The sequence below is a fragment of the Ascidiella aspersa genome, chromosome 7 (genome assembly GCF_963924565.1).
Source record: "Ascidiella aspersa chromosome 7, kaAscAspe10.2, whole genome shotgun sequence".
NCBI lineage: Eukaryota > Metazoa > Chordata > Ascidiacea > Phlebobranchia > Ascidiidae > Ascidiella > Ascidiella aspersa.
Window position 1 is genome coordinate 26,217,943 of NC_139453.1, and position 27,349 is coordinate 26,245,291.

At 36.6% G+C, this 27,349-nt stretch overlaps 1 protein-coding gene across 1 annotated transcript; it reads right to left on the bottom strand.

Moving 5' to 3' along the window:
• Positions 1 to 1,255: 1,255 nt before the first annotated feature.
• On the bottom strand, positions 1,256 to 20,675 carry LOC146138700 (glutamyl aminopeptidase-like). Its single transcript, XM_083394653.1, has 23 exons — positions 20,634 to 20,675; positions 19,698 to 19,794; positions 18,929 to 18,988; positions 16,919 to 17,049; positions 15,943 to 16,123; positions 15,561 to 15,660; positions 14,496 to 14,640; positions 13,854 to 13,985; positions 12,854 to 12,980; positions 12,080 to 12,234; positions 11,365 to 11,478; positions 10,780 to 10,914; positions 10,409 to 10,540; positions 9,297 to 9,407; positions 8,609 to 8,750; positions 7,690 to 7,879; positions 6,982 to 7,129; positions 6,585 to 6,658; positions 4,768 to 4,875; positions 4,073 to 4,240; positions 2,691 to 2,831; positions 2,106 to 2,187; positions 1,256 to 1,429 (listed from the first exon to the last, which is right to left on the bottom strand). The coding sequence occupies exons 1-23, from the start codon at positions 20,667 to 20,669 to the stop codon at positions 1,256 to 1,258; spliced, it is 2,883 nt and encodes a 960-aa protein (XP_083250779.1). The 5' UTR covers positions 20,670 to 20,675.
• Between the last annotated feature and the right edge of the window lie 6,674 nt (positions 20,676 to 27,349).

Genomic DNA, 27,349 nt, shown 5'->3' on the forward strand with positions numbered 1-27,349 from the left:
GAAATAAAACCCGGTAACTAAGTCGAATCGATTGATTCTCCACTATTACCTAAATTACTAAGTTACAAACAAACTGTTTTTTTTACCAAAGAGTGAGTGTAACGTTTGAGTATGACTCCGGCTTTCCAAGATTCTGGTTTTTCGGGGTCCGATATAACAGGTTACTCCACTATAGTAACTCTTTAGTGAACAGAAATGTGTGTTATTTAATATTTTATGCCAATAACGATATCCGATAATCCTGGCTAAAATAGCGCGATCCGAACCGACACCAAATTACGTCATTACTATTTTTAAACAAGCACTATTAAAGATTCGTTCATAAGCAAGACTTTGGCTTTCAAAAAACTAGGCTCCGGTGAGATGCGAACTTACTACCTCGTAAATTGTTGCCGCAAATGGATGTGCAAGGTTTTGGTGAGTAAGTTTCCACAAGCATGTAGTTGGTGAATTGTAGAATTGAGTATATTCACATGTTTTACCGCATAATATCACAAAACAACCAGTTATAGAAAGTGATCTCACCAATGACAGCAACAGACCCTGCTTATCGTAGTAGGAATATTAAACCCGATGCAGAAATATGTAACATTTTAGCAGTTGAAAGTATATTAAGAGTCGTTCGAACCGTTTAACAAATGTTACCGTTTCTCTATGGACTTCAAAGTTTCCAATACGGATAGTCGGATTGCGTTTAAGGTATTCCTTGTAATGCAAATGGAAAGTTTATCCAAATAAATTGTTCTGTTACATAAGCGTTCCATTTGGGGCTTAGCAACCGTATATGTGGACTTTTATTAGGAGCGTTGGAAGTTTGGAGCACCTATTTAAAAAAAAACTTACGCATTTTACCCACAGGTTGGACTGGTTAAGTCCGCTAAACGAAGTGGTTTGGATTTCTGGACTGTGTATTCACGGTTGTAGTATGTTAAACAAAGAACAAAAGTTGTTCAAGGTTTTCACGGTCAAGTGTATTATACGATTTCGTAGAAGGAACGACAGGAAAAATTACTAAATCGGGTTGTTCATAGCCAATGAAAAAAAAAACAGAGCACGCTGTTACTTTAACTCCAAACAACTCTTGTGGCTTTATTTGTTTACACATTTGGCTTGGCGCATGTTAAAGAAAGAAACAGGGCGTTCACAACAAGGGGTCCTGGTTTAATTATAACGGAGTTATAATTGGACGGTCGGGTGCGGGGTACGATTGGAAACAGTGGCAAAAAAGTATGTTTAGGGAAACACGCTATATAGCTTAAGTAGTGGTAGGAGAAGGAGTTGTCATTGCCAGTTGCTCCTGAATCCAGTTTCCGATCGTATCTTGATTTTCCGCCATCCAGTTGATGTTAGTTTTTATCTCGTTGAGTGAGTTCGCTCTCGGGCTCTCTCCAGCGCCAGCTTCCGGATAGCGCTCGTAGAATGCTTCGACCTGCAGGGGGCGCAAAAGGCAAATGCTTATTAAATGCTTATTCTAATCCGTTTATATTGGTTTGTTCGTCACATAGCAAATTAGATGTAATCCATTGTGTATGCCATTTGAAACAAACTATCTATTCTAGTCAAAATTTTAACCTGCTCAGCACCGTGTCTAATATGGTTATGTATGACATTTTTCTGTCAAAGTTACCACACAACAAATTGGTTGTTTGCTTATAGTGTAGAGTTCAATAAATGGGTTGTCTGTTCAATCTAGTGACAACACACGGTTTGATGGTCGGTATAGTGCCAATAAATTGGTTTTATGGTCGGTTTACATACCAATAAATTGGTAACATGGTTATTCTGGCGACAATAAATTGGTTATATGGTCGTTATAGGGTCAATATATTGGTTTTATGGTCGGACTAGCGATAAATTAACTGGATCCGGTCCGGTTAGCGTCGAAAAAATTGGTTTTGTCACTATAGTGACCGGTTACTCTTAATGTCCCAAAATGTGCCTATCCGGTCAGTCTAGAGACCAGCAAAGTAATGGAATACAATTGACTACATTGATTTGGCAGGGACCAGTCGACCATACGGAGCATTGTAATTACTCGAAGACTCATGGAAAACATCATCTTGGATAAGAAAAAAAATAATCCTAAAAGTTGGCAATCTTTTTACCTCCCAGAGCTGTAGTTCGGTGTTGTAGTCTGACACAATGTTCGGAACCAAGCGACCAAGGTTACGGTCTTCAAGGCTGTACCTTTAAAAACAAAAAATAGGGCTGTTATTGCTGCTGTGTCAATTTCTCAATACTAATTAACATATTTTTTTACTGCAAATCAACGGCCAAACCATATGCTATTTTGTTACGAAATTTAATTCTGCTATTAAATAGTTTGCTGCTTCATCGTTTTTTTGTATTTAATTTCGTTATTAGAAATAACGCAGGACTAGCACAACAAGTTGTATTCAGATTTGTGTGAAAATGCTTTACAGTCTTTGTTTATAGGTTTAGGGCAAACAAAGTAGCCTATGAATTTCTCTGGTAAACAATAAAGCTTTTAGTAACGCTATAACATAAACACAATTAGTATTTTATCTTACATACATTTTACTGTATTTCCTATGTTTGAAAGAACAAGGCCATTCTGGGAAACATAAATGGTCATAAATCAAGAGGTATACCGCTGCTAATCAAGTAAAATTGATGAAAGCAGATATTCCGCATCTTCAACAAGTAATCATCATTAAAAAGTAAAGTACCTGTCGACGAGATATTCCCAGTTGAGCTGGACCCAGCTAAAGGCCATTCTATTTCCGATTGGCGTGTAGGAAATGTATTGGATGCAAGTGAATACGTCTTGCGATTTGATAATGTCGGGATCCTTTGTGTATTCAAGCATTCTACGACAAAATACTTCGTGCATTAACACGTAAACAGTCCAGCACACTATTCTAGCAATGTGATACAGGTTGACATAGTCTACACCAGCCTTTCTTAACCTGGAGTAAATTTACCCCGGGGGGTAAATTGCCTCGTTTTAGGGGGTAAATCCAAGGTATTCAAGCTCTGAAAATACTGGTTCCATTTTCTTTAACTAACTTTCGCGGAGCGGCTTCTCTGCATTGCTGACTATCAAATATAAAGCACGAAACCGACTTCATGTTAAATCTGATATTCGTTGTGCATTATCACTAATTTCCCAGACATTGCAATTTAACTCGGTGCCAAAAAGCATGGGCAGCCGTCACACTGACTACTGATGTAATTTGTTACTTTCGTTTTTTAATAAATGAGCACCACTTTATATATTGGGGGTAAATTTGATATTCATTTTTGTTCAGAGGGTAAAACATACAAAAAAGGTTAACAACCCATGGTCTACACAATATCTGGAAGACGTTCAAATACAATGATCAAAAGTCGTACTCGAATTGCAAAAATAAAAAGTGAAAACCCAATCCAAATCATAGGATACCCATTACCCAAGTCAAGTCCCAGTCAAGTCATTACGAGATCAAGTCAATTTCAAGTAATGTCACTGACAACAAAGTTACCCAATCAAATCAAACATTTAAAACATTACAATAAATTGTGCCTTCGTAAAACTCGTTTGTCTACTATAGTTGTTGGTTTTTAAGGGTAATTTCAGCTACAAAAGCCCCTTGCTGTTGCAATATCTCTGTGTTGGGTATCTATATGTCCGATAATATCGGATCTGAGCCGCTACCCTATCCTAAATGCTAGTACGCGTAGTCGTCAGAAAGTAGAATGATATCGGCACCGTTTCCAAACCAAATTAACATAGAAGTTTTAGCTATGATTTACAGTGTAACGTCGTTATTTCTAAATTAAAGTTTAATATTTTCGACTTAAAGTAACTGAACTCCTTCACGCTAGAGAAAATTTTGCCCTTATAATACGAAACAAAAAAACGCTGATCGTTTTAATTTCATCTATTAATGTTTGAGCATAGAAATCACGCAATTTAGCATCAGATCACATCGCGATACCTTTTGTCTAAAATATGGGGTATCGTTATCAAAATAAAATGATCAGTATGGGATATCCTTATAGTTTGCTGGTCTGTTTTTGGACAGAGAACACGATAAGACAAAACAACACACTACACAGAAAATCACACCTGTCCAGCAACCCGACGTCTTCGGTAGAAGTGAGACCTCTCAGTAAGTTTGTCTTCTCAGTGGCCACAGTTTGCTTGATGTAGCGGTCCAGGGTAATGTTCCACTCCGCCTCACCGCTGGCTGCGATTCCGTAACGGTAAACCAGCTGACGGACGTCCGGGTGAATGCTGTAGTGACGAAAAGCGTGAAAATGGTATTTTTAAGTTTGTTTGTGACAAAAATATGAAACGCGGTGCAATGAATCAAAAGCGCCGCCTCATTTTAGTCTGAAAATTTAATTTAGAAACATAAATTTGTCTTACTAGCGACATCCGTCAGTTTGTACACCGCAGTTTATGCTTTGCAAAAGTTCACTTCAAGTTTAGTCGGAAAGTGCACTTAAAATATGAGCGAAGAGTGCAATAAAAACTTAAGCGTAAAGTGTCTTAATTTAGACGGGAGTGCAGTTGAAATTTGAGCGGAATTGCACTTAAAGTTTAGGCAAAAAGTGCTCTTAAAATTTGAGCGAAAAGTGCACTTAAAATTTAAGAAAAATGCGACTTAAAGTTTGATCTGAAAGTGCACTTAAAAGTTTGATCCGACAGTGCAATTAAAAGTTTTTTTTATATTTAGTCCACTGTGCTGTAAATCACAAATCAAACCAATCTGCACGGTTTGACTTTGTTTAAAAGATTGACCAAAGCTCATCACTTACTAATAGGTTTCGTCTTTTATCCACTCGCCGAAAAGCCTGGTTGCTTCGGCAATATTTTCCAAGTCGTCAAAACGCAGAGCTAAACCAAGAGTCTGTGCACGGTTGAGCCTGTAAGCCAAAGTGGTGTTTAAAACCGGTAACTCGTTTATTGAAGAATTAGCTCCACCAGGCAACATATTTATTGGCATGAATCGCTCTTCTGGTGTAAACAAAGTATAAGCTGACGTTTCGACAGCAGATACAAGTCGACCTTTGCGATTTTCATATAATAGCGTTATTTATTATGTTCGCTTTCGTTCAAAGAACTACTACATTTGTTACAGTGGCTTAGCGGTCCTTTCTGAAGGAAGTAGACTGTTCCATATGCTGTTGCAAATATAAAAAAATGGGAACATATGGCCTCATAAGTATGTACCATGTTATTCGTTAGAGTACGTAAAAGGAAAATAAGACACATCGTGATCTACAAGCTAGACTGTTAAGCAATTGCAAAGAGATAACTTAGCGCAATGAGTTTTTTTCAACCTTTTTGAGCCACCAAACACTTTATGTATTAAATAGTTTTGTGAAACACAAAACGAAAGTTCATAAATGAAACTGCCTTAAAATAAACAGCAAAACAAACAAGCTCGGTATTTTTTTAGTGCGATATCTCGGCCTGTTTGCACCAGCATAAATTGATATTCAAATTGTAGTACAACCCCACTGTTACGCAACGAGTTTGTTATTACTAAACAATATATTAAACTAATCACAATAGAATATGAATTGGTGATAGTGAATATTTACTTTCATAAATTGAAAGGCACTCAAGTACATTGTGTTAATCGAGTGATATTTGACTGGTGTGCGATGGAATATCGTTTGAAATCAATCAATTTTATGCGGAACATCAGACGATGTTTCACGGAACACCGGTTAAAAATCACTGCCTTAGCGCAAATATATTTATTCGATTTGTTTCTTGACGTCTACCTTGTCAGTCCTGTTTAAAGAGACGCTCAAGGTGTTTATGAATAAACGCGTGCCCATAAAGCCAGTGTTCTAAACAAGTCATTTCGAAATGACTGTAGTCCCAGTCAAGTCATTTGAAAAATGACTTCATTCCAAATCAAGTCTTTTGCATAAATAACAAGCCAAGTCCCAGTCAAGTCATTTGAAAAATAACTTCATTCCAAATCAAGTCTTTTAAATAACAAGTCAAGTCCCAGTCAAGTCATTATGAGATCAAGTCAATTTTAAGTCATGCCACTGACATAAAAGTAAACTGTTAAACCATTAAAATTAGTAAACTCTTCCGACTATGAGCAACAATTTAACTAAAAAGGACACAAACGTAATATACAGCAATAAAATTGTTAAATGTTCAAAACTTGAGATACATTTCAATGAAAAAACTTAATTTAATCCCAACATATTTGACGAAGTCATTTGTCCTATTTGTTTATTTATTGCTAAGTGCGTAGCTGTGTTTAATTTACTTAGTTTTTTGCAAAAGTCGTAATTGTGTTGATATGATTATTTCCTCGCAACTTTTTTTTCTTCGCCCATTCAAACTTATATATTGCTAAAATTGAAAGGGTCGGTCTCTTTGTATAACCACTTGTGGTTCAAGGCTGATCCTTCCCCAAATCTGGTAACGTTATTTACTTTTCTGTTTGCATGTGCATTGTATTAAGCGTGGATGGGGAGAAAAATAAAACTTGAAACTTGCAACTTGTCCGAATGACTTAAGTCAAGTCAAGTCAAAAGAGCATTTAAGTCAAATCATTAAGTTCATTGCAACCCCGTATGAAGCTTATACGCTGTTGACTCACCTTTCCTCGTGAGTCCCATTAACAGTCCATCCCAGTTCGTCGGCAACCGGCTTGACTTTTTGCAGGAAATATTTCTGAAAACATTAAGTAGCGAAACCGGTATCAACATTTGTCTAATGCATGCCTAATTCTGGATGGAGTTCTTAGGCCAAGGAAACTTTTTAAATGAATATAAACTAAAAAAAAAACACATGCGGGTATATGTTTGTTAAAAGACCGCGATTGCAGTTTATTCAAAGGGAAAATGTATTATAGTTATAACATTATTATTTCTCTGTTTTTCTCCGTTTTTACACTTTTAGATGGCGTTGTTACGCTTTCACATTTTTTTTATTAAAGTCACCAAGGCCAAACCTGAAAATAACAGATCACATGAACTTCCTATTTTTGGTCCAACCTTAAAATCGCCATAGTACATGGAGTTTTCCATCATGATCCGAATGTAAGAGCTTCCCGATGAAAAGGAATACCAGGCAAAGTAGCTTCGCTCGCCGTCTAAGTATCGGGTGAGGTCAAGCGCTATCGGGTATGTCAGCTGTTTGGCACTGAATAAATGAAATAAATTAGTCTTAAGGCAGTTCAGCTTGTAAGAGTAACAAATAGAAAGAGTTTTTTTTATACAGCATTAAAAGGAACCACTTTTTAGAGGTCATAAATATTTTACTTAAGTCTCACTAAATCCTTCTTTAAGTTATTTATCGGTTTAGGCATTTTAATTTATTTCTCTTAACACTTTTATAACAAACATGGATTCGCTGCTATGCTTTGTCTCCTAAATAACAAGTCTTTATTAATTTGAAGCCATGTAGGTATATATACTGTAATATGTCACTTCATTGTAATGAGATAGAGGTTGGAATCGAAGAGGATTACGTCTGAAAATTGTTTTTATTTTATTTTATGGTTGATAAGCTCGATCTGAAGTTATTTAATCTTATTAAAACTTAATGCAGACAAGATTTAAGTAATGATAGTTGGAACAAACGGCTGATCTTGCGTTTTACTTAGATTTTTAAGCCTAAATTTAGCTTGTTTAATATTATATAAACGTTAGCGAAGCGGTGATTCACAAAAAAACAAGGAGGGTTTGTTAAAGGTTATTTACGCGGCCAGGTTGAATCCGTCGTCGATGAGGTTCGATCTATCAACCTCGGTGAAGTGGCTGAAGTTGCTCAACAGTTGTTCACCGATAAGCATCCACATCCCTTCGTCGTAGTTGACTCTGTAGTAACCTGTCTCTTCCGGATTGACCTTGAGCCAGTTTCCATCGGTCACCGCGGTATCGAGCATGAGACCTAATAATTAGACTTTACCATTTAGACAAATACCTTGATTTAGAAAAAATGTATTTTTTTTAAACTAAATTTTGGTAAAGTTATCTCTCTTCAGTATGGGTTAAACATTTACCGCGTTTGCATGTCATATAAGCAAGCTAGTTTAGGCAGTTTGGCATGAAAAACATTTTCTCCAATGATACAAATTTTAAAGCCTACCATTGCGTAAGTGCAATATAGACTTAGACTCAGTAAAATAATTATTGTGTTTTCCATTTCTTTTCTCTTTAACTTTAGTAAGTTGCATCGTTGGGTACCAAACCGTTCAGTCACTGATACAAAACAACCGTTTTTTAAATTAATATACCAACTTCGCCAATAAAATACGGATGGTTCACGATGGTTTAAAAAAACTTTCGTTCAATGTTTCATTTTCTTGGCCTTTGTGAAATCTTTATATTCATGCAATGTCACCGCAGAATAGTGAAGCGAACCTAGTAATTCAGGTTAGACACTATTTATATATGTTGAAAGAAACACATCGTTAGTATATCTTAATTGGAATGAATCAGAATGATATAAAATATAGTGTCTGACCTGAATTACCAGCTTTGCTAAACTATTCTGCTGTTACTGATCAATGAAGTCGACATTCATCTTGTCATGTGACTTCTAATATCACATATTCAGTGCAACTACGCATTGCATATGATTTGTTGGTCATTCAACTCCCCTAGTATGTATACTCACTGTTAGCTGCTATATCCAGAGTTTGTCTTACAACAGTTGAGTTATCTTGGCTGATGTGAGTGAGATCAACGTTCCAAGAGTAATCGTAAGGAGAATTGGGCCGTGCAGCCAGGTTGGCGTTGGGATCCGTGAGGAAATGTTGCTGTGTAAAGACCGATTAGCTTCACGTGGTTTTACATATTAGCGCTCACTACGTGGCAGAACGACTCATGATACGTTAACTAACAGATAGCAGCAAATACATCTAACCTGCACGTTAAACTTTATCACATAGCTTTATTTTGCAGTACAATCATTTAAAAAAAATTAGGTGCTACGATGTACAGAAGCTAAACTTATCCAATCCTAACGTTAGTCCATCGAAATGTATATGTTAGGGGTGTTCAAATGATTTCTGCCATAATCCAGCACAGCCAAACCTAGCAACATGATGATCCACTAAATACGGATAGTAAACATGTAAACCGGCATTTAGTCGAGTAAAACAGTCAGCAAAAAAGTCAAGGTACATAGATTGGTACCGTGAAAAATGCTACATTGGAAGATCCGCACAAAACGGTATAAAGATCCGGAACCGGATCAAGATCCGCCATTTGAACATCACTGGTTTATATATTTACTGTTTCAAACGCAATGGTAGCGATCGCTAATTTGTTCAAGCGTTATATTTATGACAAAAGCAACTAACCTGAGTAACCGTATTGGAGCTGTTAACTTTGATAACCGGGAATCCCATTTGTCTGACCCATGGGTCCATGGTCTCTGTGATGTTGATTGCCACTTCTACACGGTCCAAATACTGCAGAGAAAAAACAAATATAGATCGAATTAATTACAAACGTGGGGGTCAGGCACTACTGCTGGCCAGGTATGCAAAGTCGGTTAAAAATAAACGTGTCCGACTTCGACCAAAAAAATGAACCCGACTCCAACTCCGACCAGAAAATGAAACCGAGTTCAACTCCGACCAAACGTACGGTTACGTTGTGTGTGAGGGGGGGGGGGGGGGGCGGAGGGAGGGGGGGGGGGTGTCATATCATTTATCCACCAACAATACATGATTAAAAATATTTCGCCATACGTTATTCCACCTTTACAATTTACAGTTTCACGTTTCGGCATATCAATTCGAAATGTGATAAGTCAGACTCGGGATTCGTGTATAGTTTACTCCAGTTGAGCTTCCCAAATTAGACCTCGGAAAAATTAACTGACTATACTTCGAGTCCCGAGTCCTAAGTCCGACTCCACCTTCACAACCCTGCTGCTCATTGTAATGTAAACCTGACGGTTTTTTAAGCAATTTGAAAATACAGCATACGAACAAACATTACCGCAGTTATACAGTTATGTGAACAGCGGGTTATAAAAGATAAAAGTTTTGAGATTTTTGGTATTTTTTATCTCTTTAAACGTTATTCTTCGAGCACCCGGATGAACGTCTGGCCAAGTGTGCACCACTAACAGACTATTTTCATAGCGATTCACTTCTAAGTTACTTACGGAATTAATCATCTATTAGGATTCAGCATAGACAAAGTGTCAAATCTACGGAAAAGCAAAAACAAGGCGAAGCAATGTGAATAAATAGTGTAATGCGTTAGTAGTTACCTAAAGTTGTATAACTTTAATACGCCACAGATTATTTAAATGTCATTGCTCACTACAACAAACGTCTGCTCAGTATTTTAGATAAAAAACTGAACACGACGGTTTTTCGAAAAAAATCTCTCAGTAATAAAGATTGCCAATCCACGAAAAGATGCATGAACTATATTTAAACGTCGGTCTAAGCTTTACCTGTTGTACGCCCCTCCAAAGGTCCATCTCGTCCGCACTGCCGTAGATGTGGTTCTTAAGGTATTGATTAAGTCCGCCGATAAAATGCTCGTGACCCAAGATATTGCGCATCATTGCAAGAACAGCAGCGCCCTGTCGACGAATATGTTTACATGATTAACAAAATAAAAGGAAGTGAGCAGTTTATATTCGAAAGGTGGGGTGCTTTGCAAGGTTTCTGTTCCATTGGCGTGATTTGAAAAAGTAAAGGTAAAAAGAGACCAATTAGTTTTTTTAAGATCAACAATGCGTTGGACTTTTGGGAAATAATTCGTTTATTTTAATTTTATTGATGAATTTTGTGTTCACGATTTTTGTCCTTCGCCCTTTACCTTTGAGTACGAGATGGAATCGAACAGTGACGTAATCTGACTTGGGCTTTCCACCGGCGCAACAATGGGGTGTGACGTCACGACCGAGTCGACACGCATCACATATTGCAGGTCTTGGACGACGAGGTGTCCCCACTAGAAACAGAATAATTAACTAAATAGGCCATAGTATTTTGGCGAACACATGAATTCAGTATAGATAGAAATCGCTTTTCTGGTGTAAACGAATGAATTCAGTAGTTGTCGGTAATTATTTTTCGTGGCAAGGTGACCAGCGCAACAAATAATAACGTACTATATTAATAAAAAAATTAATGATAAGAGGATATAATATGGCAAGATTTTGGGCCTTCGGCGCATAAGACTATATATGCACAATAATTTCCTACTTGGCTGCGTTGCCCATGTGTTTATCGTTATTTTGGTATATTTTTACAACTTTAAACCCTGTTGGTGTGCGGCAAGTGACAAAAGGTTGCGGAGCACTGGTTTAGGTTGTAAGTACAACTGAGCTTTTTCACTGATTTTTAACATAGAATATTTATTCTTTTTAGGAATATTAGTATTTTATATGTTTGCACTTACGACTTTCCAGTCAGGTTCGGCAAATTCCATTCCCAGGTATTCAAAGAAGGAGGCAAATGCCTCGTTGAGCCAAATGTTATCCCACCACTTCATCGTCACAATGTTGCCGAACCACTGAGTTGTAATTGATAGTGTTGTAATGAATGACCAGTTAACAACACTGGTAATCGGAACGTTAGAGCATCGATACAATCAAAAGTACAAAATGTATAGCGTTACGTGGCTTTAAAATATGTTTGCTAACAAGTAAATAAACAGAACACAAAACATGCTAGTAAGTATTGTTATAAAAATAATTTTGAAATGCCTAAAGTCCTAGTCAAGTCTTGTTAAATAAATAGCGAGTCAAGGCATAATTAGAGCCAGTCAATTACAAGTAAAATCCTTGTCATAACAATTATAGATTACCCCCCGATAGTATGAGTGATACTTGACCTTAAACAAAACAAAACAAAATCGCAATATACAGCGAGCAAATTCCTATTGTTAAAAAATAGGTTAAATAACTAAGATTATAAAAACACCTTATTGTCCAAAACACTTAAGACAAGTTAAGTCATTTTACCCGAAAGACTTTAGTCGAGTCAAGTATTCTGAAAGCAGCGACTGAAGTAACCGAATTCCGCCACTCAATCAAATCAAATAAATCAATCATTTTTGTGCCTGTAAATTAAAAAGTAATTCCCTATAGATACTATTTTATTAGAGAAACTACCTGGTGGACTACTTCGTGAGCTACCACAGCAGCCACGCGCTGCTTGTTGCTGGTCGACGATTCGTTTGGGTCCCAAAGGAGGTTGGTTTCTCTGTAAGTGATCAGACCCCAGTTTTCCATCGCACCAGTTCCAAAGTCAGGAATGGAAATCATGTCTGGCGAAAAAAGGCGATAGCTTTATAACTAAATCTTACAAGAATTGAAAGATAACAACGGTAGATACTTAACCCAATTTAAACTTAATAATATGCAGGGCGACAGATATAATTTATCACTATGTTTGAATCGGACAATGTTTTGCGACGGGGTGGTCGACTGCCCTTTCAATAACATGGACGAAAAGTAAGTGAACTTAAGACAAGCCGCCTAAAGGGTAATAATATCGGGCTATCTGTTATTCGCAGAAAAAGCTCGTAATTGTTGCAACTTCCTAAAGCTAACCATAATGTAGCTCAATAACCTGGAAATACCTTGTTTCAATTTAATCTATATTTTTTTTAAGGCTATGGTAAAGGTAAAAAGTTTATTTTATTGAAGGAAGTTTCATTTATTTGAGTTTGTACTACATTATTACTTTACGTCGTTTGCATTTTAGAGACGTAACGCTGCGGTATAATATACTGAGATATCGATTGCACAAAAAGTGCCGCTTGACCATAAATGTAATTTAAGAAAAAAAGTTAAACAAACTTGACGTAAAAATAAGAGGAAAACGTTTTTCTTGGCTTGTTTCAGGACAATCGTGGGTTAGCCAACCTCTCTGCGAAATCTTACCGCATTTGGGCAGCGAGTAATCCATTTCGAAGAGGTCCTCGAAGAAGTCGAAATACTTCTTCATGACGATCAAGGAATAGTTGGCTTGTCCTGTTTCGAGACGGTGTGGTGGAATATAGACTCTTAACTGTGGAATACAGAGTAAACAAAGGTGATTATTTGAATGGCATATCCTGATCGTTTTAGTTGAACTCAAACTTTTAATCCTTTACACGAGTTTCTCTCAACACATGGGTGGCGAACAGAAACTGGAAGGACGTTTAATTTTTTCGGGCCGCTGATTGCATTAGTTCATGTGGTTGGTTATAGTGGAATTGGTTATGAGTAGGGCGAATATTTTTTGACTTGAATTTTGTCAAAATTTACACGTTAGGTCAAAATTTGTCAATATTTTTGTAAGTTTAAATCGAATAAAATTGCACATAAATCGCTTACAAAATTAAAAAAAAAAAAAAACTAAAGTTAGCTTTTTGAAATTGGTTGTTCGGTTATTTTGAAATTCATCTTTCATTTTATCAAAAAAAAGTTAGTTTTGATGTAAGTTCAAAGTCATTTTAACCGTATTATATTTTTATTAGAGCAATCTAAAGTATAAAAAAACGCGTGATTAACGACGCCTAGATTATTTAAATCAATGTATTTCTAACAGGTCAAAATTCTGTCAAAATAAATTATTTTCAGGTCAAAATTTGTCAAAATTTTAATTTTTCAGGTCAAAATTTCCTATTTTTTGGTCAAAAAATATTCGCCCTAGTTATGAGCAATAAGATTTCCCAAAATTTGAGAAAACTTGGGCAGATGTTAATTAAGGTCTAATTTAATAAACCTTCTTTGTGCTCCGTTCACTTTAAGTTCACAAAACGTTTATTGAAGATGATTGGATTGCCAAAGCTTCACTGTTTTACTTACGCTTAGCATTTGGGTCATTTCGAAAAAAGCTTGACTAACACTGCCCCACACATATAAAATAAACAACCCGCCTTGAGAACCCAAACCATACCGGAATTTTAGTTTTGTTGCTAAAAGCTTCGATGTAAGTGAATTCGCCGATGCAGAAACAGCCCAGATAGCACGACATGGGAACTGAAGTGTTGAATATAGTTTCCACCCAACCGTCTGGTCGAGTAAAGTTCTGCAAAACCAAAACACAAAGTGGTTAAGTTTACCTAATTGTTTGAACACCTTGGGATCGAACAAAACTAGAATATCAAGCCGGTTTAGCCGAATACTATACCAGGAACGTACTCACACATATGAGATCAACAACTACGTTTTAGCCCTGAAGCTGCAGTTTGGCAAACGATTATGGCTTACTTACCTTGCATCGCTGATCGAAATATTCGGTGAGTCTGTTATGGCTTTCGGTGTACGCTTTACGAAGCTTCAGATACGCGATAGTAAAGGAACGCATTGTTTATCATACATGTGAAATTCATTGATAGACTAGGATTTTAAAACTTTCGAACAATCTTGCCTTAAAACCAGGCAAAACGTAGGTACATATAAATTTTGGGCCTTGGTGTTATTAGAACAAATTCATAGTTTTGAGTTTTCGACACACTTTTTCAGAGGCGTTTATACACTAACCCGAACAATACTTCTTCTCCAAACTTTGAAAGATCAAATTCAATTTTGTCGTTACCTCTTTGATGTTCATGTTGGACAGGGCCACATGTTCCGGTAAGTGAACAAGTGTTGTAGTGTATTTTATCTTCATAGCTGGCTCATCAAAGCATGGGTAGGCCTTACGAGCGTCGGTAGGCTCCATGTCCGAGCCGACCATTTGCCTGAAACAATGTATGTTTTATGAGCATATATGGAGACTCCAATACTTCGCATTGTTTTCGGATAAGAATAGCGGATATTTTTTCTGAAATATTGAATAGGTGAGTTTTTAGGTAAACATAGTACAAGGTTTCTTAAACTGGGGTCCGTAGACAAGTTTTAGCGGGTCAATGAGGCCTATCGTTGTTAAAATAGTAGTGTATTATTTAGAAATGGAATAACGTTTTCAAATGAACATGCCACTTGTTTTATGACCTCAATTTATGACGTCATCTCTTAAAACGTCCATGCTGACCCTGGCTCACGCAAAGCAGAAATCCAGAAATATTTTTTCGGGGTCCGCGTTGAAAAAAGTTTTTTATTGCAATTCTGCCCAAGTTGAACTATGAACCATACAATTTATAGCGCTTTTCTAAAGTATTCATTCGAATTAAGATATACTGACGATGCCTTAGTTGGCGAAATATATATATATCTTTTAAGATGTGGTTAATGTGTCTGACCTGAATTGCTAGCCTTGCTAGATTATTTTGCTGTTGCTTTTCTAAAGTATTTCGAATTTTCTATGTCACAATATGCTAGCAGTGATAAATCATACTACATTTAAAACGAAATTTTTGTCATATTAGTCGAGTTTAATTACCATTTAAATTTAGTAATTTGATTGCGCTCATGTTTGGTCAAAACGAAACAAATATTTTCTTGAACGTTTACCGCTAGCATGCTGGATGAAACTAGACTCGATTTTAGTTTTACATATGGCTAATAATTTAACCAAACACAGCTCGTTATTACGAAACGTGTTTTATGGCGATATAGTATCACGTAAATTTCTCAGAAATGTTGCATGCCCCAAACTAAAATCCTAAATCCGCCCTGGCTGCTTCACGAATATACATTCATTCAGCATTAAGCGACTTACTTTTCCACTCCCTCAACCATGTAAGAAGTCTTGTAGAGTCCAACTATTTTACCGATCAACCAACCCTGGAACTCCAAAGTGTAAAGGTAGTAATCGTCAGCTGAAAAGAAAGCAGCACGTTAGCGGTTGAACATTTCGTGTTTTAAGATGCGAGCGCTCTGTAGAAATCGAAAAAAAAAAAATGTAAATCTGAAAATACAAATCAAACTATGGCGGTGTGTTGTGTCTATATGGCTTGTGGATCCGACTAAAACCAAGGGAAACGCCTTAAACTAAACCTGGTGCTATGTACATAGCCAAATATTATAGTTTTCTGGTTGAAACTTACCAAGAAAACATATATCAACAACAATGACTTATTCAACTTTGCTTTATTTCTCACCTGTATTTGTCGCCAGCTCATTTTCAGCCTCCACGATGAAATATTCAAACGGGGCGTGTCGAAACTCCCTCACGATGTTTATTTCTTCAAGAACGCTGTCGTCCGCCGCTGACATCAGCTTTAATGACGTCATAGTGACGTTCAGTTCGTCGTCCACGTGCAGCAAGATGTACTTCGTCGCCTGAACAATCAGTCGTTGGTTTAAAGCAGGGGTTCTTAAACTTTTTTTACCACGGACCCCTAAAATATTTTTTGCCCCGCGTGGACCGCAGACCACAGTAGGAAAAAATAAAAAATGACGTCACAAATTTACGTCACAATACAAATAGACTTCATAAACTTGCTGATTTCGGTCCAGAAATGTGAAAGTGAACTTGAGTCTTCATATTAGTGCAAAACCGTTTTATTTTTAATTAAACCGTTTTGTTTGATTACTTCTTAATAATACACTAATAATTCAAGTAGGCCTCCATGGACCCCCTTAAACTAGTTCACGGGCCCCCAAGTGGTCCATGGACCCCAGTTTAACAACCCCTGGTTTATAGTGCCCAGAATGCGATATGTGAACGGAATAAACGTTGTTCAAAATTCTGCTTTATACTGTTAAAATTCTTATGGTGTTGCCCTATCTAAGGTATCGAAATTTTCCGTCTTTAAGTGCAGTGTTTAAGATGTTGAACTACACAGAAGATGCAAAATAACGTAATTAAACCAAAAACTTTGCACATAGTATTAGTCTCAGCCAGTTAAAAACCGCGTTGTACTTTCACTGAAAGAGAGCAGTTGTTATCACCTATAATTTCGCGCTAGTAGAAAAATCAGTAAAGTCATTCAGGTGCAGAAAAAAAGTAACAAATGTAGTGTAGAATATCTTGAACAATATTGAAAATAAAGGGAGCAACTGGACCCCTTTAATAGTTTCTCGCCCGTACACCGATGCAGATTACAGCAAATTACATCAAATCGACTGGATTACCTCCGATATATTTAGGCTGATCGCGTTTGTTCCAGTGTAAAGATCTGTTGCCATGACAGGATGTAGCTTCAAAGCATAGTGGGATGGAATAATGGTTTTGGGAAGCCTGTAGTCCAACCATGGTGCGTCAACTTATAAGACAGAGAATAATAGTTCATTACGGTGTATCCATTCATTCACGGACAGACCTTCTTCTGTGGTCAGTTTTGGCATAATGAGTTTAGATTAGTTTGGTACAGTATGCACGGATCTGCAATGTAGCTTGATAATGAGTTGCATTAACTGAAGATAATACAAGCTCGAAACGAAACGTCTAAATCAAGATGATGTAGTATGTAGTCGAACTTTTTGGCTTTGCAAATCATTATCGAGTTTATACTAGCTTTTCCAAAAGTATTTTTTTCCAATATTTGCTTAATTTTTTTATTAAACAGCAGTGATTTTAACAGTTATGCCGCGGAACAATAGTGTTCCGTAAAATATGTCAGGCGCTCCGCAAAATATTGAATAGTTTAATGTGGAACACATGTCAAAAATCACTGGTATACTCTCCAGTTTTAATACTTAGTAGAAAAACAGTTCGTACATCAATTTTGTGTTTTTTCAAAAAGGTCCATATAGTAAAAAATGACATAAATAAAGTGTTGTTGTTGTTTGTTTTAATGCATTATTAAAAACTTTCGTTTTTGTTTTCGTAACTTATTTTACGGCATAAAGTGTTGGAATGATCAAAAGAATTGGAAAACACTGTTATACGGGATAAACTATTCGTTCATAAAGACCTTAGGCACTTTAATCCGTGACTTTTACGTAATAAATTGCTGATATTGCAAGGTTGGTTGAGTGTTTGATTGTAAAATAAAGGCCCCTCTACAAGATTTCGGTCATTTTCAGGAAAACGATAAATACTCTAAGTCAGGGGTGTCCAACAAGCGGCACGCGACCTAATAAAAAATGGCACGCAAGCCCTCCCCCCAAAATACTAAAATTGTTATTTAGCCAGTTGCCAAAAAAGCTCAATTTGTTATTCAGCCAATTGTCAGAAAATACTAAGTTTGTTATACAGTCAATTGGCATTGTTTGTTCACAATATAAAACAATCGCGGCAACACGACAACCAACAATTACTTTTGATATAGTTACATTATACTGTGTGGAAGCTAGCATATTCACATAATATTATATAGCTTGATGTGAAGAAACAAAAACTCACCGAGAGACACTTTGATGCAGTGATGAGCATTTATACTAGACAATTTTTTTTCAAGTTTAAATAAACCTTCTTATTTTTGGTAAAAAAGCGCTTTTATGATTAAAAAGAATTGGTTCGGTTACGAAACTTTTGCACGGGAAGAAGTTGTAAGATAAAAATTGGCACGCCGGCATGTTTGAGTTGTACATCCCTGCTCTAAGTAAATGATTTAGCTTAAATACTTAACTTACCAGGAGTTGTTGGAGTTGTTGTTACAACAGGTGCTGAAAAACACGAAATAATTTAAATATTTTTTTACTAGAACGTAAGATTGCTGTTCAATGCGGGTTACAATTTTTTCCAGCAGAAATGTGAAATGTTTATCTATACACCAGGGATAAGCAACCTACGGTCTGCGGGCCATTTCCGGCCAACCAAGGCAAATCATCCGGCCCGCGAGCTATTTTACAAACTGGGCACGATGTCATTTTTAATTTTTTCGCTATTTCAAGTACGTTTTCAAAGCTCTTTTTGCGCTTGTAACAATGCCGTTAGACTCTCTTTAACTGCAAAATACCCTAGTTTTATCTCTGATCAACAGACGTTGCGATAGTTATAACAAGATACAGTTAAACTTAAACGGCCGAAAGTCCCCTTTCTGAGTTAGGTTTTAGTACGTCACTAGAATTAGGTTGCCCACTCCTGATCTATACGGAAAATACCTCAATATTGAAACCCAACATTAGTTGCAAATAGCCGAGGTTGTGTTTTTAACTTTATTTCGTCGACAAAACTGTTTCTTTTAAATAGATTCTTACTTGCTGTAATGACAGTGACACCGGTTGTAGAAGATGGTTTTACGGTTGACGTTGGTTTCTCTGCAAAAACAAACAAATACATTTTACAGGTCATGATTGACGTTCCAAATAAACCTATGTTAGCCACAAAAACTCGTGACTCACTACACTAAGTAGCTACTAATGTTGTTGCACCCTTCTGTTAAAAAGGTTCTACTGCGTTAAATGCTGGAGGTTAACTGGTTCAAGTATACATTTTTAGTGCCAAGCTATCCTTGTCCATCCGTGATTTGTAATACCCTACGCTAGACATGTGACGTTAGGGTACACATGCGCAAGTGACGCTGCGTAAGTACCAGTAAAGTCATTATTAGAGCAAGTCATCTCAAAGTCTAATCACTTATATCAAAATAAAACAATAAAACTTTAAACTTGGTAACTTGCTTGATATGGAGAAATAACTAAAAAGTAAAAAAAACGTGTTTCAATCTAATCGTTTTATGTGCAACGATTAAGGTGAATAACTTAATTTTATAACAGAATGTTAAACAAAAACGCTTTATGTCAAACCAAGTTATTTGGCACAATGACTTAAGTCCAAGTCAAGTCCTTTGTCCGAAAGACTTGAGTCAAGTCAAGTCATTTTACCACAACGACCCAAGTCAAGTCAAATCATCTGAAACAGTTGCTCAAGTGCACTAAAATCAAGTCAATGATTCAAGTCGTTATTGCACTGAAGTGACGTACTAGCAACACATCGCGTTTGCTTCACGGCCATTCATAAACTTACCAGGAGTTACTGAGTTCTGATTGGACAATCCGACACCGAGCCCCACGGCTAGACCAATCGCGATGAGCAGTGAGCATATGACGAAGACCTGCCACCTCTGTCAAAAGAAACAAAACACACAGTCACAGACCTCACGAGAGCTAGGAATTATTTCATTGGTATAGGCATCCAAGTGGGCCGTGTTTGACAATGCAGTCAGTTTATATCAGTGGTTGTCAACTTTGTGTTTTTAATTTACTCCTTTTGGTAAAACTAACCCCAGCCAGAAGTCAAGCGTTTCAACTTATTTTAAAATATGGAATAAAAGTGGTGATTCTGCTAAGCATCGCGATACAAACCAAATATTCTTTAGTGTTGTAACGTTATATGTTTTCTGAAAACAAAAACTTTCAACTGAGAAAAAATTGCAGAAGATACATGATCTTTTAACAGCATTGGTCTAGAACCCTAGACTTACATTTGGTCGTCCTGCATACCAATATTGATTTTTAAACTGGTCAATAAACCAAATATATTCAATTTTTTGGTATTGTGTAAATCTTTTCTTTCTACCCTGTTGAAAAAACTGTTAAAGTTTTTGTATGTAGCTTACTGTGTGTGGCCGAAGAATATGATTGTTGTCTTAAATGCTCACAATCTTTGACCAACCTGATCTAGATTACAAGTTGATAACGCACCTTATATGTGTTCACATACTTTACTTCTTTTAGAATTTTCGAGTGTGTTTGCTTTACATTTTGGTATTTTTAATGTGACACGTTCAGACTTATAAGGTTAAAATGCTATGTAACATTTAACAAACAACATTACACCAAGAGGAATTTGAAAACAACCAGCAATGTAAAATTACCTATGGTAGACCTGTGCTCCGCTATCGAAAGATTATGTACAACAAGAAAATATTTATAAACTCTACATCATAAATGTTTTACTCACCGGACATGCTTTGTTCTTTTTGCCGTCTTCGGGCATTTCATATTCAAAACCAGACATTTCGTCGTCGTTTACCAAAAAATGCCTTAATCAAGCAAGCTGATAACCCTGTCGGGATAGAGCAGCAGGATATTGTATTGCATAAAATTATAATTTTTATTACACAATGTGTATACCGACAGGCCAAGTGAATAATACAGATCAGTTTTTTGATCTGTAGTATTCAGCAATGCGTAATGGGCGTAGTGGCGAAAGTAGAATAATTTATCTGAACGCATAAAATCTTTCCTATCGCAACGCATGAATTGAAAACAAAGTTACGTCATAGTGGAACGTAAAAAAACAGACCTTGAGAAACCTGAGGTTACCTTTCAAATTCGTGTTGAATTTTACCTTAACAACATTTGAGGAGTTAACGATAAAGTATTTGCGCGACGAGAGCATTCGTTTGTTAGGTGTAAATGGGCAACAAATAATTTCGAAAGGTCGTAACGCATTGGTCCCCAAAATGATTCACGTAACACTCGATATAATGGTATTTAATTTTTTTGGAAAAAATGCGATTAAAATAGCTTAATGTTTTAGGGCATTGCCCCGTGAAATAAACATTTTTTATCGGAACGACGGCAATAATTATTTTGCCAGAAAATAACTGAGAAATGTACTTCAGCCAAGGAACAGTAACACCCTAAACTGTTAAGGACTCGTCTTATGTAATTCGTTGCGTAACACACCATATCGTCTTTCTTTCACAACATAAAAATTCCCTTCCTAATTTGTCACGTGCCGTTGTTTCAACTTTATGAGGATGCTTAACGGTTTAGCGAGCATTTTACGACCGACTGTCCGGTTCGTACCAGGCTGTGAGTCGAGCTTTATTGACATCATCAACTTAATTGCCAAGCCTTGCATCTAAACATTAACCGTGGTGCAATTCGTCTGCACCAGTGCTTTTCAACCTTTTTGCTGGTGTGGAACCCTATGGCAACATTTCACTGGCTCGAGGAACCCCAGTGTAATAAACACACCCCAATTAGCTACACAATTTAGATTGCGGACGCCTGGCCTGTACTAGCGGAACCCTGGTTGAAAACCACTGGTCTACACCATTGACCAGATCCGGCCCTCAATGCATATTATGCTGCGGCCCGCGAACTATTTTACAAACTGGGCACGAGGCCATTCCTCATATTTTTGGTCGTTTCCAACAAAAGCAATATTTTTTGACGCTTTGTACAAATCTTGTTTCTGGATAGAGTGTAACATGTAACTTACAGTTAGACCCCTTTCCAATTGCGTTAAAGTTTTATCCGAGATTAACAGTCGTTGCGGTTATTATAATAAGATGCGGAAAGGCTATACCGTTAAAATTTAATAGTTCGCAGGGACCTTTCACAGTCTGGTCGTGGCTCGCGACTACAAAAAGGTTGCCCCTGGTCTACAGATAGATCAGCAACCAAGTAAAAATATTATCTGGAATATAGAATTTCAACACTTTAATTGCCAGTTACACGTTTTCTACGATTAAAACTTACAGAATAAAAGTTACAGAACAAAAGTTACAGAACAAAACAAAGATAAACTGGTACAAGTGACAAAACACATTTTTTTAATAGATACATGTGAATAAAGAACCCTCAAGTACAGATAATATGACAAAATATTTAAACATTTAATATTTTGTTTTGTTATAGTAACAAACGATGTATTACGATATTTTATCATAATAAAACGATTGAATCCCAAGCAAAAAATGTTTAGATATTAAACGTTTTAATCCATTAAACAATTCAATTCAATGATTGTTTGTGTATTTTTCGCGGATTAATTTTCAACTGACATTTGTATCTTTAAAACATGATGCAAGTGAACTAGGGATTTTGATACAAATGTAACACGATAAGCTTCCAACTGAAATTTTTCACTAATAACTTTCAATAACTTCCAACTGATTATATATAGGAATATTTACAACTATTGTTTCAGAATCTTCCGCTTTCTGAAACCTTGCCTGTTTGTAAATACTTATACTTTATAGTCTTTCTGGAATTTACAACAATAGACATAGTTGTGGCTAACGCGGCGTCTGCTGATTTTCAACTGATTATTTCACGAGGATTAATTTTCAGCTGACATTCTTATCTCTAAAACCTGACACAAATCAACAAGGCTGTTTTGTACAAGCATTACAAGATGATTTGCCAACAGATAGTTTTCATGTGTATCTATCAACTGAAAGTTTTCATGTGTATCTATCAACTGAAAGTTTTCATGTATATCTATCAACTGGAAGTTTTTTAACCTTTTCAGTTATCTGTCAGCATATTTTATATTTTTCCTTAATAACACTTCAATAACTTCCAACAGATTATTTTCATATTTTTTGCACTAAAATTTTAAGCCAAGATCTTACAACCATTGTTTCAATATTTTCTGATTTTTGAAGGCCTGTTTCTAAATATTAATATTTTTTACAACATTATAGGCATACTTGAGGCTAACGCGGCGTCTGCAATTTTTTCAACTGATCAGTCCCTCCTTAAACCACGCACTAACGGCCGCGGCAGCACGCCAAACTGAAAAAAGCACATTATCCGACGATATCCAAGCACATTCCTTCCTCTTTTCCAGCAGATCGAGAGACCGGGCATTGTTCCAACAATGGACCGACGTCATCTTCTCTTGCATTGCAAAGCGACGAAACGTCAAACATTCGCGCGGCGGAATCGTGTCGATGAAAGCGACGAAATGCATTGAAGATGAAACGAGGACTGCAAGGTTGCTAACCTTTGGTTGTGGTGTTTGAAGAGCTGCGCACGTCAGTAACTTTTGTCGTTAACGAGCGCTTGACTGTCACCAGGGTTTATTACAGCTCTTGGTGTATATCAGGGGTGGCCAACTATTCCGAGATGAAGAGCCTCTTTTCTTACTCCAACGTCCTGTTCCAAGAGCCACGTCACTGTCATACACGAAATGAAGAACACCACATTTCGTCCACACTCACACACATACCTTTGCTCAGCTGGATTGTTATAAGGTTGTCCACGAACAATTATAATGAATAAATCAGATAAAAGCGTGTTGGTCACATTTAGGTATTGTTAAGAAGTGCAACCACGTTGTAACAAAACCCTATTATAATGACTAGATTTACCAAAAGAATGGGACTTTACTTGGATTATGCATGAATTGGTGACTTTATCAAACAAAATTGACACTGGACATCCCAAAAATCAAAAATACTAAAGGTTTAAGGAAACCGCACGATAACTCGTAGACTACGGCAAGCCATTCATAAATGTTTTGTTGGATAAAAAACACTTGTTTAATGTGTTATGTAAGGATAAAGGTGTTAGTAATATATATTTATGTGATTTTTATTCCGGTCTAATTTTTTCTTGTAGTTATGCGATGCCTCAGCGGAGTTTTACAACAAGTAACAAACCTCTGCCTTAAATTTTCGCCAGTCTTTCCGAATTCCTCAGAGGTCACTTGTTTTTGCGTTGAGCAAATGCAACAAATACTTGCGCATATTTGCCGAGCGAGTGACGCGGTTCGTGTTTATCGTGATTTGCCCGCTCCCTCCAAGCCAGCAGGAATACGTGTGTCATGGCATTAAGCAAACAATGCGTTTAGTTAGATGATGTCGAACACCAGACGCTCTCCTTTGGAGCAATACTACTGCAATTAATATCGAACGGCCTGTTTATGTCTTCTTAGCCCTGTGCTTTTCAAAGAGTTACGACTAATTAAGGTGGTAAACTCTTGAGTTTATAGTTGGCATTAAGTTTGGATTAAAGTTTATTGACGTCATTGTATTACGTCGGTATTCCTGTAAAAAAATAAAAGATTTTTTTCGTAACGAACACCAGATTGTAAAGCACAAGTCAAGGCTCGCATACAGAATAATTTTACTGTCTGTCATTAATTTATTTATTTTAAAATGCCCGTAAAACAGACTTGTACCACAATGCAGCTCGGTCTGTGTGGTTAAAAAATCAAATCAAATAATTATGTTTTTTCGGTAGGTGTCAGATAAAAAAGCCCACATGAGCTCACAACAGCTTTGCATTAATGTGGTATGCAAATGCAGTTTTTGAAATACAAATTGTTAAGCGCACTAAAAAAGGTAAATTCGCGGTAATACCGCTTAGATATACTGGGTGGGCATTTATTTGCACATAAGTTGGGCACAAATAAGTGTTGCGATATAAGACATGCAAAATTCAAACTTCGGGTGAAGTTGAAAGCATAGGTTGTGACATTAACGTCCATCCTGATTTATAATCAAAAAGGGTATAAGTGCTCGACAGATGTAGTAAGAATATCAAAGCCCATACAGAAGTAGGTATCATTTTGAACGTTTCGAATAACTCTTTATTCATTTTCAACATCGATGTTGAAAATGAATAAAGAGTTATTCGAAACGTTCAAAATGATACCTACTTCTGTATGGGCTTTGGTATTCTTATTACGTCTGACTACAACCTCCAACCATTATGCTCCAATGCTCGACAGATGTTCCTAAGAAACAAGCCCCCAAATTACACATTTATGTTTTACCAGCTCGGTTTACTCGCTCTTTTCATAAATCATCCACTGAGTTTACTGGATCCATGTTTACATTGTTACCTGTTTGCATGTCGTCGGGGTAAAAGATCAATAGAGCATCGTCGTCGGCTTTATGCACAAAGCTTGTTTACTTAACCTGCTTAAGGCTGCCTTCCCAACCTTACGCAGCTAAGAAGAGTAAATACATCCTGTGCCTTTGCGGTGCGATGTTGGAGTTGTTGAATGATTTATGCTTGCATAACGGTAAAGTGCGCAAAACGATCAGGCTTAAAATAGACATTTTACCTCGACCTGCAGGTTGTTGTTTCTTTGTATTTGTCATTACTTAGTTTTTCAAGCTTGTTGGGCCATATTTACGATTTTTCGCTGTACTTCAGCCATAAGACCAAAATTAGAACAACATTAACGTCGGAATGGAAAACAGTCCTAAGTAAGACGAAAATACGACTGATTCCTGATAGCCGTACAAACCAAATCGGAATGAGACCTAAACCCGTCGGAATAAGACATAAACAGCCAGCTTGTTACCTATCCCTGCCGTCATGACTAAATCGTCTAATAACTTCAACCCTTATGGTGCCGTGTATATTAAGGTTGTACCATCCAATTCAATCTAGTGATTACTACGCCTCATCCAGCCCGAAGTGTGCCTGGTCTAAGTTTTCACCTTTTACGTTTCGTTTATCTTTTTCTTTATAATACTTCAGGTTGCACCTGAAAATCCAGGCGCGGAAGTAGGAATTTTGTTTGGGAGGGTCACATAGCTACGTCAGTGACGTCACATAGCTACGACATACCGTGACGTCACATAGTTACGTCATACCGTGACGTAAGAAGGTTACGTCATACCGTTACGTAATAAGGTTACGTCACACCATTACGTAATGAGGTTACGTCAAAATGTGTTGTCAGAAAGTAACATTTAAACGTGACGTCATAAAATTATGAACACTACACAGTTCGTTTATTAGGTTATTTGTTTTTAGATTGGACAAGTATTACTTCCAATACAAAATCTATAACAATTTAATCGATAAGCGCAAAACGCCTTTATATTGTTTAAGTTGGCCAAACTGTTAATTTTGATTTTGCAATAGGGCGTACGATGCCTTTGGGCACAAACAATTTTATCGATTTGCGCAGAGCGCGAAAAACATTTTCATTTAATTAGTTTGAATGGGCAAAAAATACAGTTTTTTGGGGAGGGGGGCATGGCCACGTGACGTACAGGTCAAATGCAAATAGCTAAACATAAACTATTGTAATTTTGAATTAAGCGAATTGTGCTAATCGAAAATTCTAAGATCTAACGTACTTCGTTTGATGGAAATAGATAGCTATAGTCCCTTTACCATTTTTATGTCATTTTCCCCCTGGTAACCCAAATTGGTAATTCAAAATTTGGTAACTCAAAGGTAATTCAAACAACAACTAATACCCATTAAAAAGTTCACTGAGGCTAAAGAACTAAAACAGTTGTTATAGGCTCGTGACGACCTAACATTTTTTTAGTTGTAACATATGCTACCAAAAAGCCAAACAGGATTGGTTTTTCTGAACTAGTTAAAAAAAAAACTAATATCATATAAATTTAAGAATACTAAGTCGTATAACTTCCAATAAACGAGCAAATATACTTAGCTATTCGAAATGGAAATATTATAGCGAGAACCAGTCAATTAAAATATTTTAGCTCTACTTTGAAGTTGTTGTTCGTTAACTAATTATTCAGTATGACATTATTCGCATCCAATTACCTAATTGCAAGCAATCATTATTATCTAAATTAAAATTTGTTCTGGAAACACGCTAATACATGAATTGCATTTTAGACATTTATTTACCCTTTTATTATGAAACTAGCTGTAAGAGCATTTCTTGCCACACTAAGTCACAGACCCGTGAGATCATGCAAACCCAATTTTTCTATTTAAAAAAATTTTAATTCGATTTTTGTTGAAAAGTAAAAAGTATGACATTTAAGATTGAATCTCTGTTAAGAGAAAGTGAGCGTTGGAATTTTCATTATTTCACTTTATTAAAAATAAGAAAACAAATTCCAACATATAAGGTAAATATGTTTGGATGTGTAAATGTTCATAAATGTAGTGCATATGGTGCTACTAATAACATAGGAATATAAAATT